A 20,529-nucleotide genomic window follows, 5' to 3' on the forward strand; every position below is an offset into this window, starting at 1 on the left:
GCGGAGGAGGGAAGGAGGGAAGAGGAGAAGGGACCGGAGGAGGCCACCATGCAGTCGTGGAGTCGAGTCAGGGTGGCCAAGTGCCAGCTGCTGGTCGCCAGCTCCTTTGTCTTGGTAACAGGCTGGTCAGGTGGGAAGGGTGGGGGGCGGGACACGTTGTCGGACCTCTAGGACTGTGGTTCCCCCACACCCAGCCCTGCTGTCCCTATCCTGCCCCTGGGACATGCAGTTGGAGCCCCTGGTGGCGGACTCCTGGCAGGTGACTGTGGGGACAGGACGCCCCTGGGGGCCTAGCCAGGCAGCGCAAGTCGGAGGGGGCAGGGGGCAGGGAGAGGGGGCTGCTGGGGTGGGGTGGGCCCATCCTCCACTGTGCAGACAGAATGACCCAAGGTTCCGGGTCCTTTCGGTGGCTGCAAAAGGAATGTGTGCGGTGGGGGAGGGTGGGGGGTGAGTGTGTTGTTGGTGCATCTGTGTGTGCAACGCGGTGCCCGGGACAAGATGAGCCCGTCCCAAGTGAGACCAGGAAGCTGAGGGAGGCTGGCCAGTGGACCCAGGACACCCAGACCCTGCTCTCTGGGGCCCCGTTCTGCGCCCAGCCCTGCCCCCACACTGCGGGTCTGCCCCACCCCCAGCTACTGGGCCTTTCTATGGCCGCCACGGCAGCTGTCAACTACCTAGGGACACACTTTGCTGTCGTCGGCCGCGCATCCTCAGACAGGACCCCCTATGAGGCCACACGCCGCTGGGGTAAGTGAGGTCCTGTCGGGGCGGGGGAGGCTGCAGGTGCAAAGGCCGTGGGGGGCATCCTGGGCTGGGGTGAGGGCCTCCTAGTGGAGCCAGGCTGGGCCAGGCAGTGGGTCAGGGTAGAGAGGGTCACCCTGGGGTCCTTCTCCACTGGGCAGAGCCAGGGCCCGGGACACAGCCTCTGCCTCTCCCTAGGTCTCCCGCCCTCCCTTGGGGGCCTGGGGACAAGCGAGACTATCACATGGCATCCAGATGGCCTCGTGTCCTGGAGGCGTTGCTCCAGGACAGAGGGGCCCGGACCTGAATGCACTCTGGGGGCTTGGTCTCAGGCAAGAGCACAGGACGCCAAGGAAGGCAACCGTGGGGGAGACTGAGGCCCACAGGATTGGGCCGTGGTCCCAGCCCCAGGCCTCCTGCCCCTTAGGCCCCAGTTTTTACCCTGAAGCCGGAATCCTGGAGCAGGAAGCCTGGGTCTTGAGCCTGGACCGATAAGACACCCCGCTCTTGCCTGGTGGCTTCCGAGATAGCCCGGGCGGGCGACTGCAGAAGCAGAAGTGGGGGGGGGGGGCCTCGGGTCTCCTCCTTCCCTCTGGCCTTCTGAGCATTGGGAGGAGAGGGAGTGGGTGGTGGGCGGAACGTCCTGCCTGAGGGGGCGTGTGGACCTGTTCAGAGCTCCCAGAAGTCCACCCCCCAAGTGTACCCTTGGGTCGGATTTCAGACACAAGCCCTGTGCACTCCGGACCCCCGTCCGGGACACCCCTAACCTCCTCCTCTCTGTCCCCACCCAGCCTTCTGCACCAGCATCAGCCTGGCTGGGCTCCTGACCCTGGGCGCCGTGCTGGGTGCTGTAGCCACCGTGAGGGAGGCCGGAGGCCTCATGGCTGGGGTGAGTTCTCGCTGCCCCTCCCTCAGCTCCCCAGCCCCTGGGGCGGGATCAAGAGCGGGGAGGGCTGGGAGCACCCCTCACAGTGTCGCAACAGAGACAGAGGTCCGAAGGCTGTGCGCCAGCTGGGACCCCCATCCACTGGGGCCAACCAGGGCCCCTCTGCCAGGCCTCCTTTACTCCGTCATCCAGGGGGGCAGAGTCGGCCCTCCCAGGCCTGGAAGCCATTGCCAAAGGCCTGGGGAGGTCTGGTTGCATCATGCTGGAGGCTCTGGGAACCGGCTTCCATTTCCTGTTCCGAGGACACGCGGGGAGGCAGGGATATGCCCCCCCCCCCACCCCTCTGGTGGCCAGATCACTGCAAGTCGGGGCTCGTGCGGTGCCCCAAGGCGGCCTGGAGCCCACACTGTTCCCTTGCAGCCGTGGGGAGGCTCTATCTGACTCCAGAGCAGCGGCCCCTTGTCCCCATCCCTGCCTCCCCAGACCCGTCCGTCCTGCCCCCTCTGGTGCGAACCCTCCTCTCCTAAGGGACCCTGGGCTCTCACCTGCTCCCCCCCACCGCCTCCACCAGCACATGCCCCCCCCAGCCTGGGCCCCTTCCGGGACTCCCTACAGGCCCAGCACAGAGTCCAGTTGACACAGGCAGGCCAGGCCCAAGGACCCTGAGGGGGTCCCGCAGAGCCAGCCAGGAGGGCTGTCCACTTCTCACAGGACAGAAGTCACAGGCGAGCGGGAGGAAGTGAAAAGTTTATTGAATATCAGGGTCAGTGACAGAGAAGATGGAGGGAGACAGGGAGACTCAGAAAGGACAGAGAGAAAGTCCCTCCGTCACTCAGGTTTGATTTGGCAAAGGGGTCCGGGGTACGTGTTTCTTCGGGACTCCAGGGTAGGGTCTGGTCAAAGGTGAGCATCACCGAGGGGGAGGGGGCGCCCACGCCGGTGCCTCCCAGGTTTGTCTGCAGCTGACGTCCCGGAAAATGATGTTCGCTTCTGCTGAGACGTTCTCACGTGCTTGGGGCCTAGGACCAAAGCTGGAGGATGACGAAGTTTCTTGCCTCCCCCTTGGAGTGAGAATGTGGCTTCTTTGTTTATTCAGATGCAAGGGCGGGGTGGGGTGGGGGGGCTACACAGTTACAGAGTAACTGGGGCGCAGCAAAGAAACAGACACAGAGCCTTTCGGCACCGGGAGCCCCTTCTGCTGCCCACAGGGCAGGCTCCCTGCAGCCCCTTGGGTCCCCCAGGCCTCCCTCTACCCCCTAGAAGACCCCCCCCCTCCTGCCTCCAGCCCTCTCCTCCTGCAGACCCCACCCCTACCCTGAGAGCTGTTCATGGGGTCACCAGCCAGGGAGCCAGCCACCCCGGGGCTCGCCGAGGGCTGGCAGGGTTCTCCACCCAGCCCGTGTCAGCAAATGTTTGGGGAATGACTCCTGGTTTGTAGGGACACAGGCCTCTCCTAAAGCTGCAGTCCCAGGGGGGCTCCAGGGGCACTGGCTCCCCGCTGGCTGGTAGGCTGGGCAGGAGTGAGGGGGCACTGGGGCACTGGCAGGGCCGTCCGTCTGTGTGACCAGGAGCCCTAAGGCCCGGCTCAGGGAGCTGACAGGCGGGTGGACTGCCCCCCGCCCCCGAGCGGAGCCCTAAGGCTGGGGGCCTGCCTGCGGGGCGAGGCTGGAGAAGGAGGCCGCACGCCCGCCTGGAGAGGCCCTCGCCGGGGCGGCAGCCTCGGCCGCCAGGGGGCGCCGTGGTGCCGGTCGAAGCGGTAAAGCTTCGGGAGGCGGGAGATGCTCCCATTCCCGCAGTTCGCGCTCCGGGCACCCGATCCGGGCATCCCCCCCCCCCCAGCCCGCGGCGGCTCTTCCTGGTCCAGATGCTCCGGGGCGCCTTCCGCTCTGGCCTGTGGGCAGGGGGCAGGGGCACCGGGATTGAGCCGACAGCCGCCTGCGGCACCCCGCCCCCTCCCTGGGCGCCCGGCCCGATGCCCCCGAGGGCCCGCGCCAGGGAGCCGCCCCTGCGCGTGCACCTTCGTGCGCCGCGGTGTCTGGCGCGGCCGTGCGTCTGCACACGCCGAGCAGCGCGTGTGGACGGACTGGCAAGCGGGGGGACCCTTCCCGACTGTCCCCCGCCCACCCCTTCCCGCTCCCACCTCCTCCAGCCTCGCCCCACGCGGGCCTCTCAGCAGGAAATGAGCGGAGCCCAAAGGGCGGCTGATTTATTCATGGTTTTTATTTAGAAGGAGAAAGCAAATGCTGGCGCTGGGCCGGCCGCACCCAGCGGCTCCAGGCTGTGCAGGCCCTTGGGGAGGTGAGGTGGGCCTGGGGCCGCCAGAGGCCCTCCCTGCAGGCGGGCGAGTGGAGGGAGGGAGGTGGTGTGCTCTCTCCTGAGGAGCGAAGCGATTTCTGGAAAATGCTGGTCTCCTGAGCTGGCTCAGGGCCCCCATCCTGGGAGGCAGTGTTGAGCGATGGTTTCCAGATGGAGAAGGAGGCCCTCAGCCAGTCAGGGAGGAGGGGGAACAGGAGGAGGAAGAGGAGGAGGAGGGGGAGGAGGAGGAGGGGGAGGAGGAGGAGAGGGAGGAGGGGGAGGAGGAGGAAGAAGGGGAGGAAGAGAGATGTGAAGGAGGAGGAGGAGGGGAAGGGGGAGAGGGAGGAGGAGGAAGAGGCAGAAGGGAGGAGGAGGGATAGGGAGGAAGCGGAGAGGGAGGAGAGGCAGGAGGGAAGAGGAGGAGGAGGAGGGGGAGGAAGGTGGAGCCATCTCTAGGACAGGCAGGCAGGAGGCAGCAGGGGAAGACAGGGGGCTGCCTGCTCCCCCCCCCCACCGCCCCCCACCACACACCCCAGGGCAGAGCCAGAGGTCCCAGTGCTCCTACCAAGTTTGGGGACTGGTGGGCATGGCCTGCTCTCTCCCGGCACCTGGTGGAGGCCCCTGGCATGGACCGTTTCTCTGTCCCGGCCCCGCCCAGCCAGTGTCCATGTGTCTGTGTCTGCAGGCATCTCTCGATTCCACTGGTCATCGATCCTCCTGGGTGTCATCCTTAGCGAGGCAGTGGCTGGGTGGGGAGAACCCGGCCACAGTCTGCCCCAGGCTGTAGACAGTCCCGGGAGGACTGTCCCCCGCGGCACGGGGCGGCGGTGCCCTCACAAAGCCAGCGCGGCGGGGAGGTGAGGCACACACAGCGGGCCTCTGGACACCTAGGCTGTGTGGTCAGCAGCCAGCTGAACTGCCCAGAGCTCTAGGAGACCTGGCCGGAGTCCCAGGTCTGAGGGTCACCGGCACGCAGGTGACGACCGGTCAAGCTGCAGTGGGGCTGACATCCCCGGGGCGGCATGTGAGCCAGGGTTTCTAGTCTCGGGTGACCTTCTGAAGCTGCCCACAAAAGCTCGGGTCATGCGCACTCTCCGGGGAGGGGCCCATAATACTCCCCGGCCTCTGCCAGCGGGGGGCTCAACAGTTCCAGACCCCCGAGCCAGAGAGAGGAGGGCACCGTGGGGGCACTGATGATGGAAAGACATTCCCCCCAGAGAACTCCCTCTCCTCCAACGCTGGGGTCCCAGGGGGTGAAGACAGGAGGCGGACCTCTACCCAGACTCCCCCTACCTGGGGGTGCCCCACCTGCCCTAGCTCCTTCCGGCCAGAACCACAGAAGCCCAGCTGCAGAGGCTGGGGCTTGACCCAGAGGCACGTTCCAGAAAGCAAAAAGAAATGAGCAGTCCCCGCTGTGCGCCTGCAGAAGCCCCCACCCCCCACCCCTGTGCTCCACTCACTGGACCCTTCTCCCAGATCCGCATCTCAGCCTAGCACCCGTCCCCGGAAGCAGCCCCACTGGGTGGGGGCTCCCATCATCCAGGGGACTGCCTCCTTCCCTGGGGTTGGGGGGACGTGGCGCTGCCACGGAAGGGCCCCCGCGAGCCAGAATGACCAATAGGGGAAGAATTCGCAAACAAGCCAGAAGGGCTGGGAACCGTGTGCCCGCAGCCCAGGTCTCTTCCTCGGCCTGCGTGTGCACCCCATGCACTAGGGGGCCCAGGCCCAGCCTCGAGGTGGCCGGTCGGGCCACACAGGGTGACCCTCGTCTCTTCCGCCCCAGGGCTTCCTGTGCTTTGCCCTGGCGTTCTGCATCCTGGTGCAGGTGGCCTTCTGGAGATTCCACAACCCTGCCCAGGTGAGTGCCTGCCCGCACCCCCCAGCATCACACAGCAGGGGGTACCTGAGCCAGGTAAAGTCCACTCTGGGGGGGACTGGGACCTGAAGGCCGGGACAGGCCTCAGAAGCCCCCCAGGCCTGGGGGGTCAGGAGGTGGAAAGGGGGTGAGGTGCGGGGAAGGGGTGGCCGGCTGACCTGAGGGACTGACTAGACAGGTCCGTGTTCCGGAAACTGGCCCAGAAGCCCTGCCGGTGTCCAGGCCTTATCCCCAGATGACAGCCACCCTTCAGCCCTGGAGCAGGGGCCGCCAGGGGGCCACGGAAGGGCAGGGCTGTCCTCCTGGTGGCACTTCGGGGTGGGCTCTCCCCCAGGGCTTCCGTGTTGGTGGTGATCGGGCGGTGATGCCCGTGGGGCGTGGACCCCCACGGGAGGTGGTTCCCATGTCTGTCACCCCTCCGCCCGTCGGCTGCTGTCCTCTGTGTGCTTGCTATCTCAGCACAGTGCGGATGGACTCAGGGTGTGAGAGGGGGCCCTGTCCTGATTTGGGGGCTGGGGGGAGGCCCCAGCTCTGGGATAACTCAGTCCTCAGGGCCAAAGTCCCCAGAGAGCATACATGAGCCAGGCTCCAAGCCCGCGGGCCTGGGTGCTGACCCAAGGGACCGAGGCCAGACCACAGCTTGGGGGCAGCGCCTCGGGCACAGGGGCCAGGACAGCCTGGCCCTGCAGAAATTCTGTCTGAATCCAGAGCCCTGAGACGCAGCTGAGAGCCTGCCTGGGGAGTGGGGCTGGCCCCCTCCCAGAGCAGGGCTGGGGGGCAAGGCAGGCCCCCCGTCTGGGCAGAGGAAACGGGTACCCAAGAGGCTCAGAGAGGGAGGCCCAGGGGTCCAAGCCCCTAGCCCAGCTGCTCCCTGGCTGAGGCCAAAGGGACAAGAGACAGGCCGTCCGCAGTCCCCAGCAGTTGACAAGATCCTGATGGCCCTTGGGCCCAACCTTCACCCATGAGAGCCTAGACCCAGGTGGGGTCTCTGGAGCGGGCTGAGAAGTCAAGGGGCCAGCAGGTGGGACTGCAGACAGGGTTGGGAGAGTTCTGCTGCATAGACCCTGTCTGCCCTGACTTTCTGTGATCCCTTCTCCGCCGGGCCTCAGTTCCTCCGTGTGCTCCCAAAGGACCAGCCCAGGCAAACCGAGGCCAGTCTGGCTAGAATGTACTTGGTTTCTGGCAAAACACTGTGCAGGCAGCAGGTGACAAGCCAGGATTTCTTGCCTGTGTGTCTGAGTCCCAGTGGCCCCAGGGTCTCTTTTGGCCGGGCCCCCAGAAGCAGAGGCCCCCAGGGGCAGCTGGGTCAGGAGACTGGGCCTGGCTTATACTGTGTGCTTTTAGGTTTGTGCTGACCCTCTCTGGTCCTGGCTTCTTCCTTTCTCCCTCACGTGCTCCTCGGATGGAGGAGGCCGGATCACCGGGCCAGGTTTGATGGTCATGGCCTTGCTCTTTAGAGGAGGTACTCAGGCCCAGGGGTCACCTTCCAGGGCACATTGCCCTGAGTCAATGCCTCTTTGCCCCTCTCTGCCTGGGGTTTACCCTAGACAGTGCACCACCCCCCCAGCATCATTTGGGGTCACCACCCTGTGACCAGGTGGGAATCTGAGAGGAGCACTGTCTGGGGGGTACGGATCCAGAGACCCCAAGATCCCCTCCACCCCTGTGTTTCCAAACCCATCCTAGGGGGCCCCCCTGGGGTCCTGGAGGTCAGGCTCAAGGAGGAGGGACCCTGGCAGGAAGCACAGAGGCATCCGAGACCACCAGGTGCACTCCAGTTTTGTCACAGAGAAACAAGGCCTCAGGCTCCCAGAGCACCCCCAAACCCAGTAACGGGGACAGATGCCCAGGCCTGTGGGGAGGGTCCAGCTGGGCCCCCACTGCTAGGCCCCGGGGTCTTGGGTGAGGGGCGTGGCTTTGCCTGAAGCCGGGGCCCGTGCCTCCTGCTTCTGGGGTCCTGGGGACAGACCCCGGTCAGCACATATTCTTCCTACGCCAAGATTGCAATCGCGAGAGCCGGCCGTGGGCCACCCGGCTACTCCCTGGGCCCTAGTGGGGGTGATGCAACCAGGAGGGCGGTCCGAGCTGGCCTCCTTGACTCAGCCACTTGCCCGCTGACCCCAGGCCCACTCTCCCAGGCCCCCAGATTCACAGGGACGCCCTCCCATGGGGACACAGTGGCTTCATGGTCTCCCCTCATTTTATACCTAGAGACAGAGGCAGAGAGAAGGCCACCAGCCAGGCCCTACTGCAGTGCTGGCCAGCCTGATGCCTGCCCTCTAGCCCAGTGCACTGCCCACCTCCCAGCGATTGGCTGGAAACCAGCTGACCCAGTTTGGGATGGCTTGCAGTGCAGTGTCTCAATGGGAGGGTCCCTTAGTGCCAGGAGTGGGTGTGGAGGGGTTGATGAACGTCCCTCTGGCTCCTGTTGAGGCACAGGGGCTTTGGACATGGCTGGCCAAGAGACCCTCTGTGGCCTGCCTACCCCGGTCCTCCAGGCTGCCAGCAGGACAGCCACCCTTTCCGGGGAGCATGTGGGTCATGCTGGGTCATCTGTTTACCCCCAGCCTTGGGGACAGCCCTGAGCAGCCATCGTGTCCCATCTGTCAGTGTGACAACAGCACAGGGTGGAGAGGGGGCAGGGGAGGGCTCAGGGTCTCTAGGAAGGGACAGGAGGCATCACAGGACAGGGGAGCTCAAAGAAGCCTGGCCCACGCCAGGAGACCATCGACCCCAGGGCGGTCAGGGAAGGCTTCCTAAAGGTGGTGAGATTCCCGTTTGTCTTCACAGGACTCATTTGGCAACAGGTGGGCATTTAGGTCTGCAGAACAGGTGCTTAGGAAGATGGAGGCAGTGAGGTCTGGGTGACACTGGGTGCGAGGTGAAGACAGAACCGGGCCAGGCCCCTGTCCACACCTTCCTTCTCCGTTATCTGCCTTGTCTGCTCAGAGCCGGCCCTGGATGCCCAGGCTTCTTCCCTGGAGCCCGGCTGCCTGGCTTTACAGAACCCACCACGTGGTTCTGGGGAGAGACCTAGACCATCAGGGGGGAGCTGAGCTCCTGGCAGGAGGCTCCTCCCAGCCTTCTCTGCCCAGGCCTGGCTGCCAGCCTTCCCTGTCCCATCCCCATTTCCAGATCAACAGAAGTAGGGTGGCCACATCCCTCGGCCAGGCCTTCTACGCTCCAAAAGATCAGAGCCGGAGGTGACCGCGGCTCAGGGCTCTGGCTTATGCAAGACCCCTGCCCCCAGAGCGGGACTGTGGCATTGGTGGCCCTTCCTGTGGGGAAAGATCCCCCCAGCTGAAGCCTCGGGGACTGCTGTGACCAGCCTACCAGGAGACCTCAGGGAGCTCTGCCTGCTGGAAGGAGGAGGGGACTGTTTGGAAGGCACATGGGGGCAGTCCCACCTTTGGGGAGCTGCGTCCGTCATAGGGAAGGGGCTTCTCCGGCACAGAGGCCTTCCCGCGATGCTCTCGGTGCAGGTGGAGGATGCTGTGTTAGACACCTACGATCTGGTGTATGACCAGGCAGTGAGGGGCTCGTCCATCACCCTGCGGCAGCAGCTGGTGGCCATTCAGGACACGGTGAGCGTGTGGGTGGTGGCCTCCTCCTCGTTGGGCGGCTCCTGGACACTCGGCCTCCCCAGGTGGATTGCAACCCCGAAAATGGGTACAGGGTGCCCTCCCAGAGTCAGCCAGCCGGGGCCAGATGCTGAGCAGGGGGTCCCAGGACACGGGCCACCAACGCCCTCTCGGTCGTGGGGACGGGGGGTACAAAGACCTCTTGTCTTCTCCCTCTGACCCGGGCAGGGCTGGCCACCTAATTTGGGGGGCCCGAAGCAAAACTAAAAAGGCTTCTTGTCAAAAAATGAAGAATTTCAAGGTGGCGATAACACAGCATATCAAGCAAGGTGGCCACAGGGTCCTAGCCCGAGAGGCCCAGCTGGGCACGTGAGCCGTCCCGGGCAGGTGGCCGTGGTGACCACTTGTAGCTGACCCTTAGGGGACCTCTCCCCCCGCCGTGTTCTTGCAGTTCCTGTGCTGTGGGAAGAACTCTCCTTTCGGCCTCCTGGGGGGCACGGAGGTCAGTCTGTGTCCAGGAGAGGAGGCCACCAGACAGGTGAGGAGGACAGCCGGGACCCTGGGCTCTCCCTCCCCGGGCTCCTGGAGGCAGCAGTGAGGGCTGGACTCGGCCCCAGGCTCCGTTCACGCCTCCACTGCCTCACGCAGTTTCAGCTCGGGGCTCCCCAAGGCCAGGCCTGCCCTCGGAAGCCTCCAGAAGCATAGAGGGAGGTGGAAGACAGACAGTGATCTGGAGGGGGCTCCTCCGGAAGGAGCCGGAAGTGCATTCGTGGAGGGAAGGAACAGCCTGGCCCCAGTCAGCCCGCCCAAGGGCCTCGGCGACAGAGGCTGGGAAGTCCCTTGCTCCCCAGAGAGGGACGTGGCCCTCCCTCCGACCACCCCACCACCCCTCCTCCAACCCACCGCCTTCCCTGCTCCCCTCCCCCATGTCCGGGAAACAAACCCACCCCTATCTGTGGGCCAGAGGCTCCTGGCCGTCCTCCAAGAAACAGACAGGAGGTTGCTAGGGCTCCGGGCCCAGCAGGGGAGGGAGGGCGGCGTGCAGGGGAGGGGCGAGGGCAAAGGAGGGCCCAGCAGGGCTGGCAGGGGGCTTTCTGCCACCCAGGAAGAGGCTTCAGGCGCCCGTCTGCAAAGCTGGGCCACAGGCCGCTTGGCGACCTTCCAGAATGGCGGGGTCCCCACTGTAAAGGCCTCAGGGGGTGGGGGTAGGCGCTGGAGCCACCCCGGGAGAGGGCGCTGGAGGGGCTGGGGTGGAGTCCCTGACGGTGGTCTGGCCCCCAGCCTGCCTTCCAAGAGGAGCAGCCACAGGGGGAGTAGGGGCTGATCAGGGGCCATTCCCCACCCCCCGCCCCCCCCCCGGGGCACCCAGGCCAGGCTGCAGTGTCGCGGCCCAAGCTCCTGGGACCATTTCCAGCTGCCCTGGGAGCCAGAGGTCCCAACCTCCCAGCCAGCTGAAGTCAGTCCTGCGGCCCAGGGCCCAGCGAACATGGGAGCAGATAGATGCACAGACAGACGGCAAGCCAGCCTCCCCTCCCCCATCCCAGCCTTCAGAGCAACATCCCGAATATGCTTCCTTTCTGCAGCGGCCCCAAATGCCAACATCTTCCCCAGACCCAAATGCCGCCATCTGAGTGCTTCAGAGATGGGTCGGTCACCTCCCTTTTCTGGAGGCAGAGCCTCTGCGGCAGCCGTGCCCTGGGGAAGCACTGGATGGGGATGCCCAGGACCCCAGGCCTCTCCCCCAGTGCTTTCTCTGCCCCTCTTGTTGGCCAGCACCCCAACCCATCCCCTCACTGATGCTCTGTACCCAGCCCTGGGCCAGGGAGTGAGGGAGAGCCAGCCTGCCCACAGCAGCCAGATGCATGACCCAGCACAGGCTGCTCAGGGGACGCCTAAGAAAGGCACGCACTGGACCCTGGGGCAGCGACCTCTAGTCCCCACAGAGGTCTGCTCTGTCCGTCCGTTTTTCACCTGTTTGTGACGCCATTCCCCAGAGCCCCCAGGCCCCACCGACTTCCCATCACCCCAGCATTCGCCTTCGGTGGGCACTGCGGGTCTCTGCCTTGGGGGGGGGGGCCCTCGACCCCGGGCAGGGGAGGGGCAGTCAGGGCAGGCGCCTTATGAGCTGTCTCTGCTCAGGACTGCTTGGTGGGGGTCAGGAGCTTCCTGAGGACCTACGGAAACATCGCCTCCACCCTCACTGGCATCGGCCTGGCCTCCACGGTACACTCGCCCTCCCTCGGCACCCCTCCCCCACCGCCTGCCCCTGCATCCACAGGACCCCCACCCCGACGGAAGGGCAGACTGGGCAGCCCCAGGCCAGCATCTCCGGTCTGGGGGAACACCGGGGAGCCAGAGAGGACGCTGCTGACCCCAGGGACGCAGTCTGGGGGGTGACGGCGCCCACCTCCCGAGACGGGCGGGAGCCCCGCAGAGCCCAGACCCTTCTAGGGAGGCAGTGCGCGCCCCACTGGAGCCGCCGGTGCCTGTGCTGACGCCACCCCCACCCCCCCCAGGTGTATGCCGTGCTGCTCAGCTCCTTTCTCTGGTTCGCCTTTCGCTCTGGCTGCAGCTTGGACCGCAGGGGCAAGTACACCCTAAGCCGGAGGTAGGTCCAGCCCGCCCACCTGCCCCCACCTCACCCCCCCGAGTGCAGACGGCGGCAGGTGGAGGCGTCTGGGTGCTCACTGGCCAGAGAGCACTGCCCCTCCCCACTCCCGGGATGTCTCTACTGCCCCCGGCCGCTGGGACCCCCGGACCAGTAGCCCAGTCCTCTAAGGCGGGTGCTTTGGGGGTGGCTGGCCATGTGGAGGGAGGGGCACAGCTGGAGAGCTGCCAGACCAGCCCCCCAGAGACGCCCCTCTCTTCACCCCACTCCTCACCGAGACCCGACCTCACAAGTGCTGTCTCCACCAGCACCGAGAGGTAGATGCTTCTGGGGCCCCGCACTAGTCCCAGGCCAAGACCTGTGATCCTGGGGAGCCCCAGGGCTCCCCGTGCACCAGGAGCAGGGAGGACCCAGGCTCAGCGGCCAAGAAGGCCCTCCTGGTGTTCACCAACCCCGCCGCTCTGCCCCGGCCTTCCCGTCCTGCCCGGGGCCTGGTGCATTCTAGAACAGCCTCACAGTCCCCTCTGCTTCTTAGAGCCCGTGACTGCCGGCCCCAGGAGCCCAGCTTCTTCAGACGCTCCCCGGGGGGGTCCGCACTCCAGCACCCGATGGAAGCGGACGTTCTCGATGGCCGCCTGCGTGCGAGCAGACCCTCAGGGGGCCCTCAGTTCCTCCAGGACAGCTGACGCTGCTTCAACCACCTGTCCTGCCACCTGTCGGCCCACAGAGCCTGAGAGGGCCTGAACACGAGCCTTACGAGGAGGGTGCGACGTGTTTTCTGCCGCAGCACGGAGGCACGGGGAAGGAGAGGAGGAGGCCAGCTCTGTTTCAGCAGACAGGGGGACCGGGGTCACTCACTGACTCCTCGGGAACAGACTGGGAAGTGGTCGGAGCAGAGAAGCCATGGGGCAGGTTTGGGCAGTCTGCTTAGTCTCACGAGGTCAGAGCCCAGGGCCGAGCCTGGCCGGGCGCCCCACTGGCCGCCGGCTCCGGGGGACCCTACTTCCAGGCTCAGTCCGGCTGCTGGCTGGACACAGGTCTGTGCGGCTGGAGGACCGAGGGCCCCCTCCTTGCCAGCCGTCAGCGGACCACCTCCGTTCCTTCTCATGCAAGGCCTTCACGTCCGAGCCGGCGAGGCAGGCCCGTCCTCTTGTGCTGAGACCTCTGACTTCCCCTTGCCCCTGGCCGGGGAGCTCACTTGCAAGGGTTCCTGTGGCTGCAGAAGGCCCACTGGGAACCTCGTGTCTCTGGCAGAAACCCCACACTTCCGGTGGGGTGTTCATAGGTGCCAGGGCCGAAGGCGAGACTTGTGGGGTGTGTGCAGGAGGGCTCCGTAGACGGTCCAGTTTCCAGGCTGCTCCCGCTGGACACCCAAGCTACCTCTCTCCGTTCTCTCCAACCGTCCCTGAGGGTGTTCACTCTCTGCTCGAAATCGGAAGTCCCAGGTGGAACCCGGATTGGCCCAGCCCAGGCCGAGGCCCCGGCAGAGCTGACCAAGGAGAGAGGAATGTCAGGGCCGTTTAACCTCCTTCTGGGGAGGTCAGGCCTGCCGCCACCAAGACCAGCAAAGGAGGGTCCTCCAAAAGGGAAGAACCCTTTGTGACAGGACGGGCAGGCAAGACAGTGGACACGTGGCCACACCCCCCACCGTCCTCCTCTTGCGTTTCCCCTCGCACGCCCACGCACGCATGCTTCCGGAGGCAAGCGTGTTCCCACCTCATGTATAGCCGGTGGCCCTCCTCCAGTGGAAGAGCTTGTCCCCAGGCGAGGACACCCCAGAGTCTCCTGGGTCTTGCATTCAGGGACAGCGCAGGGTCTCCGGCCATGTACATTTGTCCTCTAGACCTGCTCTGGTCAGTCTGTCACTCTACAGCTTACAGAACATATTTTATAATTTTTCAAGTTTATTTATTTTTGAGAGAGAGAGCCGGGGACGGGCAGAGAGAGGGAGAGAGGGAGACTCCCAAACGGGTTCTGCCCTAGCAGTGCAGAGCCCGACACGGGGCTTGAACTCACAGACCGCGAGACCACGATCTGAGCCGAAACAAAGAGCCGGACGTTCAACCACCTGAGCCCCCCCAGGTGCCCTGCAGAATGTGTTTGAAAGATCACAACCAGCGAGGTGTCCTCTGCACAGCAGTGGGGGAAAGAGGGAAAGAAGATAAGGGGATGTAGTTAAGCTCTACAAACACGGAACTCAGCAGGGAGGGAATCTCCAGACGGTTATTAAGAGAACAGCTGGGGCACCTGGGGGGCTTGTCCGTTAAGCGTCTGACTTTGGCTCAGGTCATGATCCCACCGTTTGGGGGTTTGAGCCCCACATTGGGCTTTGTGCTGACAGCTCAGAGCCTGGAGCCCGCTTGGGATTCTGGGTCTCCCTCTCTCTCTTCCCCTCCCCCACTTGTGCTCCGTCTCTCAAAAATAAATAAACATAGAAAAAGAAAGAAAGAAAGAAAGAAAGAAAGAAAGAAAGAAAGAAAGAAGAGAAAAGGAAGGAAGAAAAGAAAGAAAGAAGAGAGAAAGAGAAAAAGAAAAAAAGGAAGGAAGAAAGAAGAAAGAAAAAAGAAAGAGAGAAAGAAGAAAGAAAGAGAAGAAAGGAAAGAAGAAAAAAAGAACGAAAAAGAAAGAAAAAAGAAAGAAAGAAAGAAAGAAAGAAAGAAAGAAAGAAAAAAGGAAGGAAGAAAAGAAAGAAGAAAGAAAAGAGAAAAGGAAGGAAGAAAAAGAAAGACAAAGAAAAAAGGAAGGAAGAAAAAAAGAAAGAAAAAGAAAGAAGGAAAGAAAGAAAAAAGGAAGGAAGAAAAAAGGAAGAAAAGAAAGAAGAGAGAAAGAAAAAGAAAAAAGGAAGGAAGAAAAAAAGAAAGAAACAAAGAAACAAAGAAAAAAGGAAGGAAGAGAAAAGGAAGGAAGAAAAGAAAGAAGAGAAATAGAAAAAGAAAAAAGGAAGGAAGAAAGAAGAAAGAGAGAAAGAAAAAAGGAAGGAAGGAAGGAAGGAAGGAAGGAAGAAAGAAAGAAAGAAGGAAGAAAAAAGGAAGGAAGAAAAGAAAGAAGAGAGAGAAAAAGAAAAAAGGAATGAAGAAAGAAGAAAGAAGAGAGAAAGAGAAAAAGAAAAAAGGAAGGAAGAAAGAAAGAGAAAGAAAAAGGGAGAAAGAAAGAAAGAAAGAAAGAAAGAAAGAAAGAAAGAAAGAGAAAGCAGGTGCGGGGGCAAAACCAAGGCCTTAATATAGCACCATCAAGGCTGGGAGGGCCCAAGCAATGGGCTGGTGACCCACCAGTGCAGTGTCCCCAGCAAGTCTGGCCTCTCTGTCCCAGCTTGGCGGGGTGGGGTGAAAGAAACAGGAAGACAGAGGTCACTAGGAGAAACCAGACCTGGAAGTCTGGGGGCCACGTTGAGGCGCCTGATCAAGATAAAGACCGAGGGGAAGGCCAGGTGGCTGGGCTCCACCCTCCCTGAGGTGAGGAGTCCCCAGGCCTCCTTGACACGGGAGCCCCATGCGCTGTGGCGCCCAAACCCACGGTGAGGCCGCAGTTGGCCCGGGAGAGGGTCGCCAACAGCTGGAGAGAGCAGGAGGTCGTTGAGGTGTCTTCTCCCGGATGGGGTCCTGGGGGCGGACGCAGGGTCCGCCGGGAGGTGGCCCCCACCCGCCACCGTCAGACAGCGAGCACACAACCGTACCCCTCGAGCAATGACCCTGGGACGCTGCCCTGTGCCTGTGACCCCGGAGCTGCTGGGCTGTCCTGTTCGGAAGTCCGGGTGCCGGTGGAGGGAGGCGACAGGGCCCCGCCCTGAGGGCTGACCCGCCTGCGGCCTGCCCAGCTGCGAGGGAATAATGGGACAGGTGGGAGGAGCCCCTGCCTTTGGTTTCTGTGGACTCGTGGGCAGTGGCCAGCAGCCCGGCCCTTTGTCCAGAGAGACAGGGGACGGAGATGTGCCTGCTGCTGGGCCCCATGGGAGTTGGAGTAGGACCCGTCAATGCCCATCGGAAGGACGCCTTCCAGGCTTGGAAGGAGACGAAGCCACAGGCAGGTGTCCCCGGTGCTCCGGGGGCAGAGTGGACAGAGCAGGGGCAGGGCTGCCGTGCAGAGCGGGCCGGGTGTGCCGGGAACAGCCTCAGTGGCCCGGCAGCCCGGTCCTCATGGGGACAGCGGTGCTCGGAGGGCAGGCGTTCCCCACCCTGGCCAGAAGGAGGCCGGGCTCGGGTCCCTTCCAAAGGGCACAAACAGAACGGTAGCAGCTGAGGCGAGGGGACTGAAACGACTATGTAATGACGGCCGTGCAGCAGGAGATGACGCTGCCTCCCAGCGCAGTGCCACGGGAGCCACGGGAGCCACGGGAGAGGCGGGACAGCAGCTGGACCAAGTGTAGTCGCGTGCTTTGGACTTTTATGATCATTTTGCTGTAAAGGATGTGGCCAAAGGCCAAGGAGTGGCCGGTGATGTCATTAAAAATGAATATTGGGTCTTTGTCTAGTTCCCGGCACACTTTCCCTAAAACCCCTGGTTTTGCAGTGTTGAGAGTGTCCCAGGTGTGTTCCTGCAGTGACTAGTGGCTTATGGACAGAGACTGGCCTCCCGGGAGGCCAGGCGTCCTGAGAGCCCCCGGGAGGGGAGAGGGCGGGAGACCCACCAGTGGCCAGCTGTGAGATCACCCAGGCCCACCCAGCGGGACGGCCAGACAGGCCCCGAGCCCCCGGGCTCCACTGGTGAACACGTGCAGGTGGCAGGAGGGGGGCGCCCCCAGACAGGGGCGTGGACCCCTTCCGCGGCACCTCGCCACCTGCACGCACGCCTCCCGTGTGGCTGTTCCTGAGTCGTGTCCTTATAATGAGTCGGTAACCCCCAACGTGGGGCTGGAACTCACGACCCAAGATCAAGAGTCACACGCCCCACTGACTGAGCCGGCCGGGCGCCCCTGACTCAAGCTTTGGGGTCACTGGCCCCTGACTCAAGCTGCTGGACCAAGAGAAGGCACATCCCTGTGCTCACGGCCTGGTGGTTCCGGACCCGGGGATGGACGCTGTGACCGGACGGGCCTCGGGGAGGCACAGAAGGTGTCTGGGGGCATGGAGGGGGCACGCGGGTCAGCAGGTCACCGTGTCCTGGGCAAAGAGAGCCACTGCATTTCTCAGCCTCCCCGAGGGAGTGGGGTCAAGGCGGCCACGTGGCTGAGTTTCACCAAGGGCAAGCAAGGAGGGTGAGGTCAGCGTCTTCTTCCCTTCGAGGTGACCTTGGAGGACACGTGTTCCCAAAGACACTGTGAAGGTGAAGGAGAGCTGGTCAAGCCCCGTGAGACCCCATGCAAGGGAAAAACAAGCACCCTGGGCTTCGGGGCCAGGCCTGCGGTGTGGTCAGCCCTCGCCCCGGCGCCCCTGACCCGGAAAAGCCGCTGAGCCCGCAGCTGGGTGGCCGCAGGCCCTCGGGGGACCTGCTGGCTGTGCAGACTCACAGGGAGCTGGGAGCGCTCGCTAGGGCGTGGTCGTCGTGAGGACCAGGCGTCGGAGGCCCAGCGGGAGCACAGGAGCTGCGGGAAAGCAGATTGCCCGGGAGGAGGCCGGCGAGTGACCTGAGTGCAGAAGGACCTGGAAGGACGGGGCCCAAAGGGAGCCACTGGCCTCACTCACGGGGGTGGCGTGGAGGGGGCTGTCCCACTGGGAGGATATGGGCACTGGGCCTGAGAAGAAGATGAGAGGCCGGCCTCCATGGACGTGGCCCTTGGAAACCCCCTCCTGTGCTGACGTCGGACCCCTGGAACAGTTCCAAGGGCACAGCGTTTACATCAGCGTTCTTTAGGGAAGCAATACTGTGTGCGTGTACATAGAAAAGAGGTTTGTCGTAAGGGATGGGCTCACGTGATTATGGAGGCTAAGAAGTCGGCGGGCGGGAGCGGGGGGTGGGGGGCAGGGACCAGGCAAGACTGACACTCCAATATGAGTCTGAAGGCAGGAAGACAGTGATGTGTGGGCTCACACAGTCCGCCAGAGGAGTTCCCTCCTTCTCAGTCCTTTCCGTCTAGTCAGGCCGTCAACTGATTGCGTAAGGCCCACCCACATTAGGGAAGGCCACGTTCTACTCGATCTATGCGTCGAAACGTGAATCTCATCCAGAAGCACCCAGAGACACACCCAGAATCACGTTTGTCCCAATGTCTGGGCCCCCCGTGGCCCAGGTCAGGTGACACAGTTAGCCCTCACACAGGGCTTCTGTTGTCTGTGATGGTGTGGTGTTCTACCCGATCTCCCCCTTTGGGACCACAGGCTCAGATATGACGAGGATGAGACACAAAGGAAGCCGCAGAAGCTGGGGGTGTCTGTGGGAGTCTGAGCCCGAGCCTGCCGCCTCGGGGAGAAAACATACCCAGCCGGATGCGATGTCCCTGTTGGAGTACTCCATTGTGACACGGGGCCTAACTTCCTCGCAAGGGTCTTAGAGCACCCAGGTCACCCCTAGGCTGGCATTTAGAAGCAGGAGGACGAGAAAGAACTTCGACTATGTGTCTCTGTCTGCTCGGGCGACCATAACTCACGCCACAGACTGTCACGTCCCCATCCTGGAGGCCGGAGCCCGAGGTCCAGGCATGGGCGGGGCCAGGCCTCCCGAGGCCTCTCTCCTGGTGCGTGGATGGCCGGCCTCTCCCTGTGTCCTCGCGGGGGTCGTCCCTCCATGCGTGTCTGTGTCCCGATCTCGTCTTTTTACAAGGACCCCGGTCACACAGGATCAGGACCCCCCCCCCCCGGTGACCCCGTGTTACCTCAGTCACCTCTGTAAAGTCCCCATCTCCAGATATGCTCACATCCAGGCTCACCATGTGAATTTGGGGGGACAATTCAGTCCACAACACTGACATAAAAGCACGGGACGTCAGAACATACTGCCTGGTGAGGCCGATGCCTCGTTCCCTGTTTCTGCTGGGACATGGGACAAATGACCACACAGTTGGGGGCCTCAAACAAGAGTTTTGTGGCTCCGCACCGTTCCGGGGGGCCAGAAACGGACCTCAGGACGCCGCAGGGCCGCATTCCCCGCGCAGACTCTAAGGGAGGATTCTTTCCTTCCCTTCGTGGCTTCTAAAGCCTCACTCCTCGGCCTGTAGCCTCTTCCTCCATCTGCAAAGCCAGCAGGGCTGTGTCTCAGGATGCGACTCTCTGCGGCCATCCCCCCATCACCTTCTGCGGCTCACTCCCCCTTGTGGCCCTTGCAATGACACTGGGCCACATCTCCACAGCTCAAAGTCCTTCACTTACTCACATCTGCAAAGCCCCTGTTGCCGTAGGAGGGGACATTCCCAGGTCCCAAGGATTAGGACCTGGGTACCTCTGAAGACCATTACTTAGCCGACCTCAGCCAGAAACCCCAGCAGCTGTGTTTCGTGGGGGCCCCTGAGGACACCCCACTTGCCGAGGCAGCGAGGAGTGGAGAGTGGAGTGGCCAGGCTGAGGGCAGGGCTGGACTCTGATGCTGGGACCCAACACGGCAGATGCTCACAAGCAGGGACAGGGTGCTGTCACTGGAGTAGTAAGGAGCCAGGACCCAGGCAGAAAACATGGCTTTCCTGGGAGGACACGGGCGGGCAGGCAGCAAGGGTCCTGCTCCGTCTGAACCATCACAGATACCAAAGATGTGTGCCGAGGAGGCCGAGGGCGGCCATCCTGTTATTGGCTGAATTGTGTCCCCCAAATTCTTGTGTCAAAGTCCTGAGCCCCCAGCACCTCAGGGCATGACTGCATTTGGAGGCAGAGTCTTTAGAGACGTAATTCAGGTGAAACGAGGTCATATGGGTTATTCCGGGTACGTGTGGGGGAGAGGAACTTTTGGAAGGGCGGACTGGCCCTCCTGGTGTGGACCGGCCTCTCCCGGTCCTGCGGAGAATGGGGGCGGCAGGGGGGAGGAAAGCTTGCCGCCGTCTCCGTCCTCGTCCTGGCCTCTGGCCTCCACACCTGGCCCAGAACGTACGCGGTGGACCCTCCCGGTCTCAGACCTTCAGCCTGCTGACCTGGGGGCCTGCCAGCCTCCGTGAGCGCGGGGCCAAGTCCCTATCATAAGTCTCTGCGTGCATCCGTCCCGCTGGTTCTGTTTCTCTGGAGAACGCTGACCAACACGAATCCCACCAGAGCAGCAGACAACTCAGCCGCTGGGCCGACCACGCGTCTTCGCCAGGCCAGAAGGCACGGGCTCAGGACGCGGCGTGCGGCCAGGGACCTCCTGAATGGTTCCGTTCCTCCCCCGTCCAGAAGGCGTCCTGGGCATCTCTGTCTGGGGGGCCGTCACATCTCCCCCCGACCCTGGGGAGGAAGCGCATAGGGGAACCTCTAGCAGCAGCTGTGACGGGCAAAGGTCTTGGGAGCACAGGTCTGTGTCCACCGAGGGGGGGCCCTGAGCAACCTCAGAGAATGGTCTCTGACCTTGGCCACTCAAATGCTGCCCCACGGGGCCCGTGAGCAGAGTGGCCTTGCCGATAGCCGAGGAAGTCCCTCCCACAAAGGATGACCCCGGTCATGGCTGCTGCCCATTGTCCAACCCGCTGGCCACAGGCCACTGGGGAGCCCCG

At 63.2% G+C, this 20,529-nt stretch overlaps 1 protein-coding gene across 2 annotated transcripts; it reads left to right on the forward strand.

Moving 5' to 3' along the window:
* Positions 1 to 14,477, forward strand: TSPAN32 (tetraspanin 32). 2 transcript variants are annotated; one of them, XM_027045470.2, is made up of 9 exons: positions 1 to 114; positions 633 to 747; positions 1,533 to 1,630; positions 5,706 to 5,780; positions 9,281 to 9,382; positions 9,831 to 9,917; positions 11,519 to 11,602; positions 11,896 to 11,987; positions 12,523 to 14,477. In XM_027045470.2, the coding sequence occupies exons 1-9, from the start codon at positions 49 to 51 to the stop codon at positions 12,671 to 12,673; spliced, it is 870 nt and encodes a 289-aa protein (XP_026901271.1). In that variant the 5' UTR covers positions 1 to 48; the 3' UTR covers positions 12,674 to 14,477. The 2 variants fall into 2 exon arrangements, with proteins under 2 accessions (XP_026901271.1, XP_026901272.1); XM_027045471.2 differs by lacking the exon at positions 9,831 to 9,917.
* The last annotated feature ends 6,052 nt before the right edge of the window (positions 14,478 to 20,529 follow it).

This window comes from Acinonyx jubatus, chromosome D1, assembly GCF_027475565.1.
Source record: "Acinonyx jubatus isolate Ajub_Pintada_27869175 chromosome D1, VMU_Ajub_asm_v1.0, whole genome shotgun sequence".
In the NCBI taxonomy this organism is placed as follows: Eukaryota; Metazoa; Chordata; class Mammalia; order Carnivora; family Felidae; genus Acinonyx; species Acinonyx jubatus.

Excerpts from the sequence above, each read along its gene's own strand:
- TSPAN32 (XM_027045470.2), top strand. The coding sequence starts at position 49 with ATGCAGTCGTGGAGTCGAGTCAGGGTGGCCAAGTGCCAGCTGCTGGTC. Across the intron at positions 115-632 it reads TCGCCAGCTCCTTTGTCTTG|CTACTGGGCCTTTCTATGGC; the intron begins GTAACAGGCTGG and ends CCCCACCCCCAG. Across the intron at positions 11,988-12,522 it reads AAGTACACCCTAAGCCGGAG|AGCCCGTGACTGCCGGCCCC; the intron begins GTAGGTCCAGCC and ends TCTGCTTCTTAG.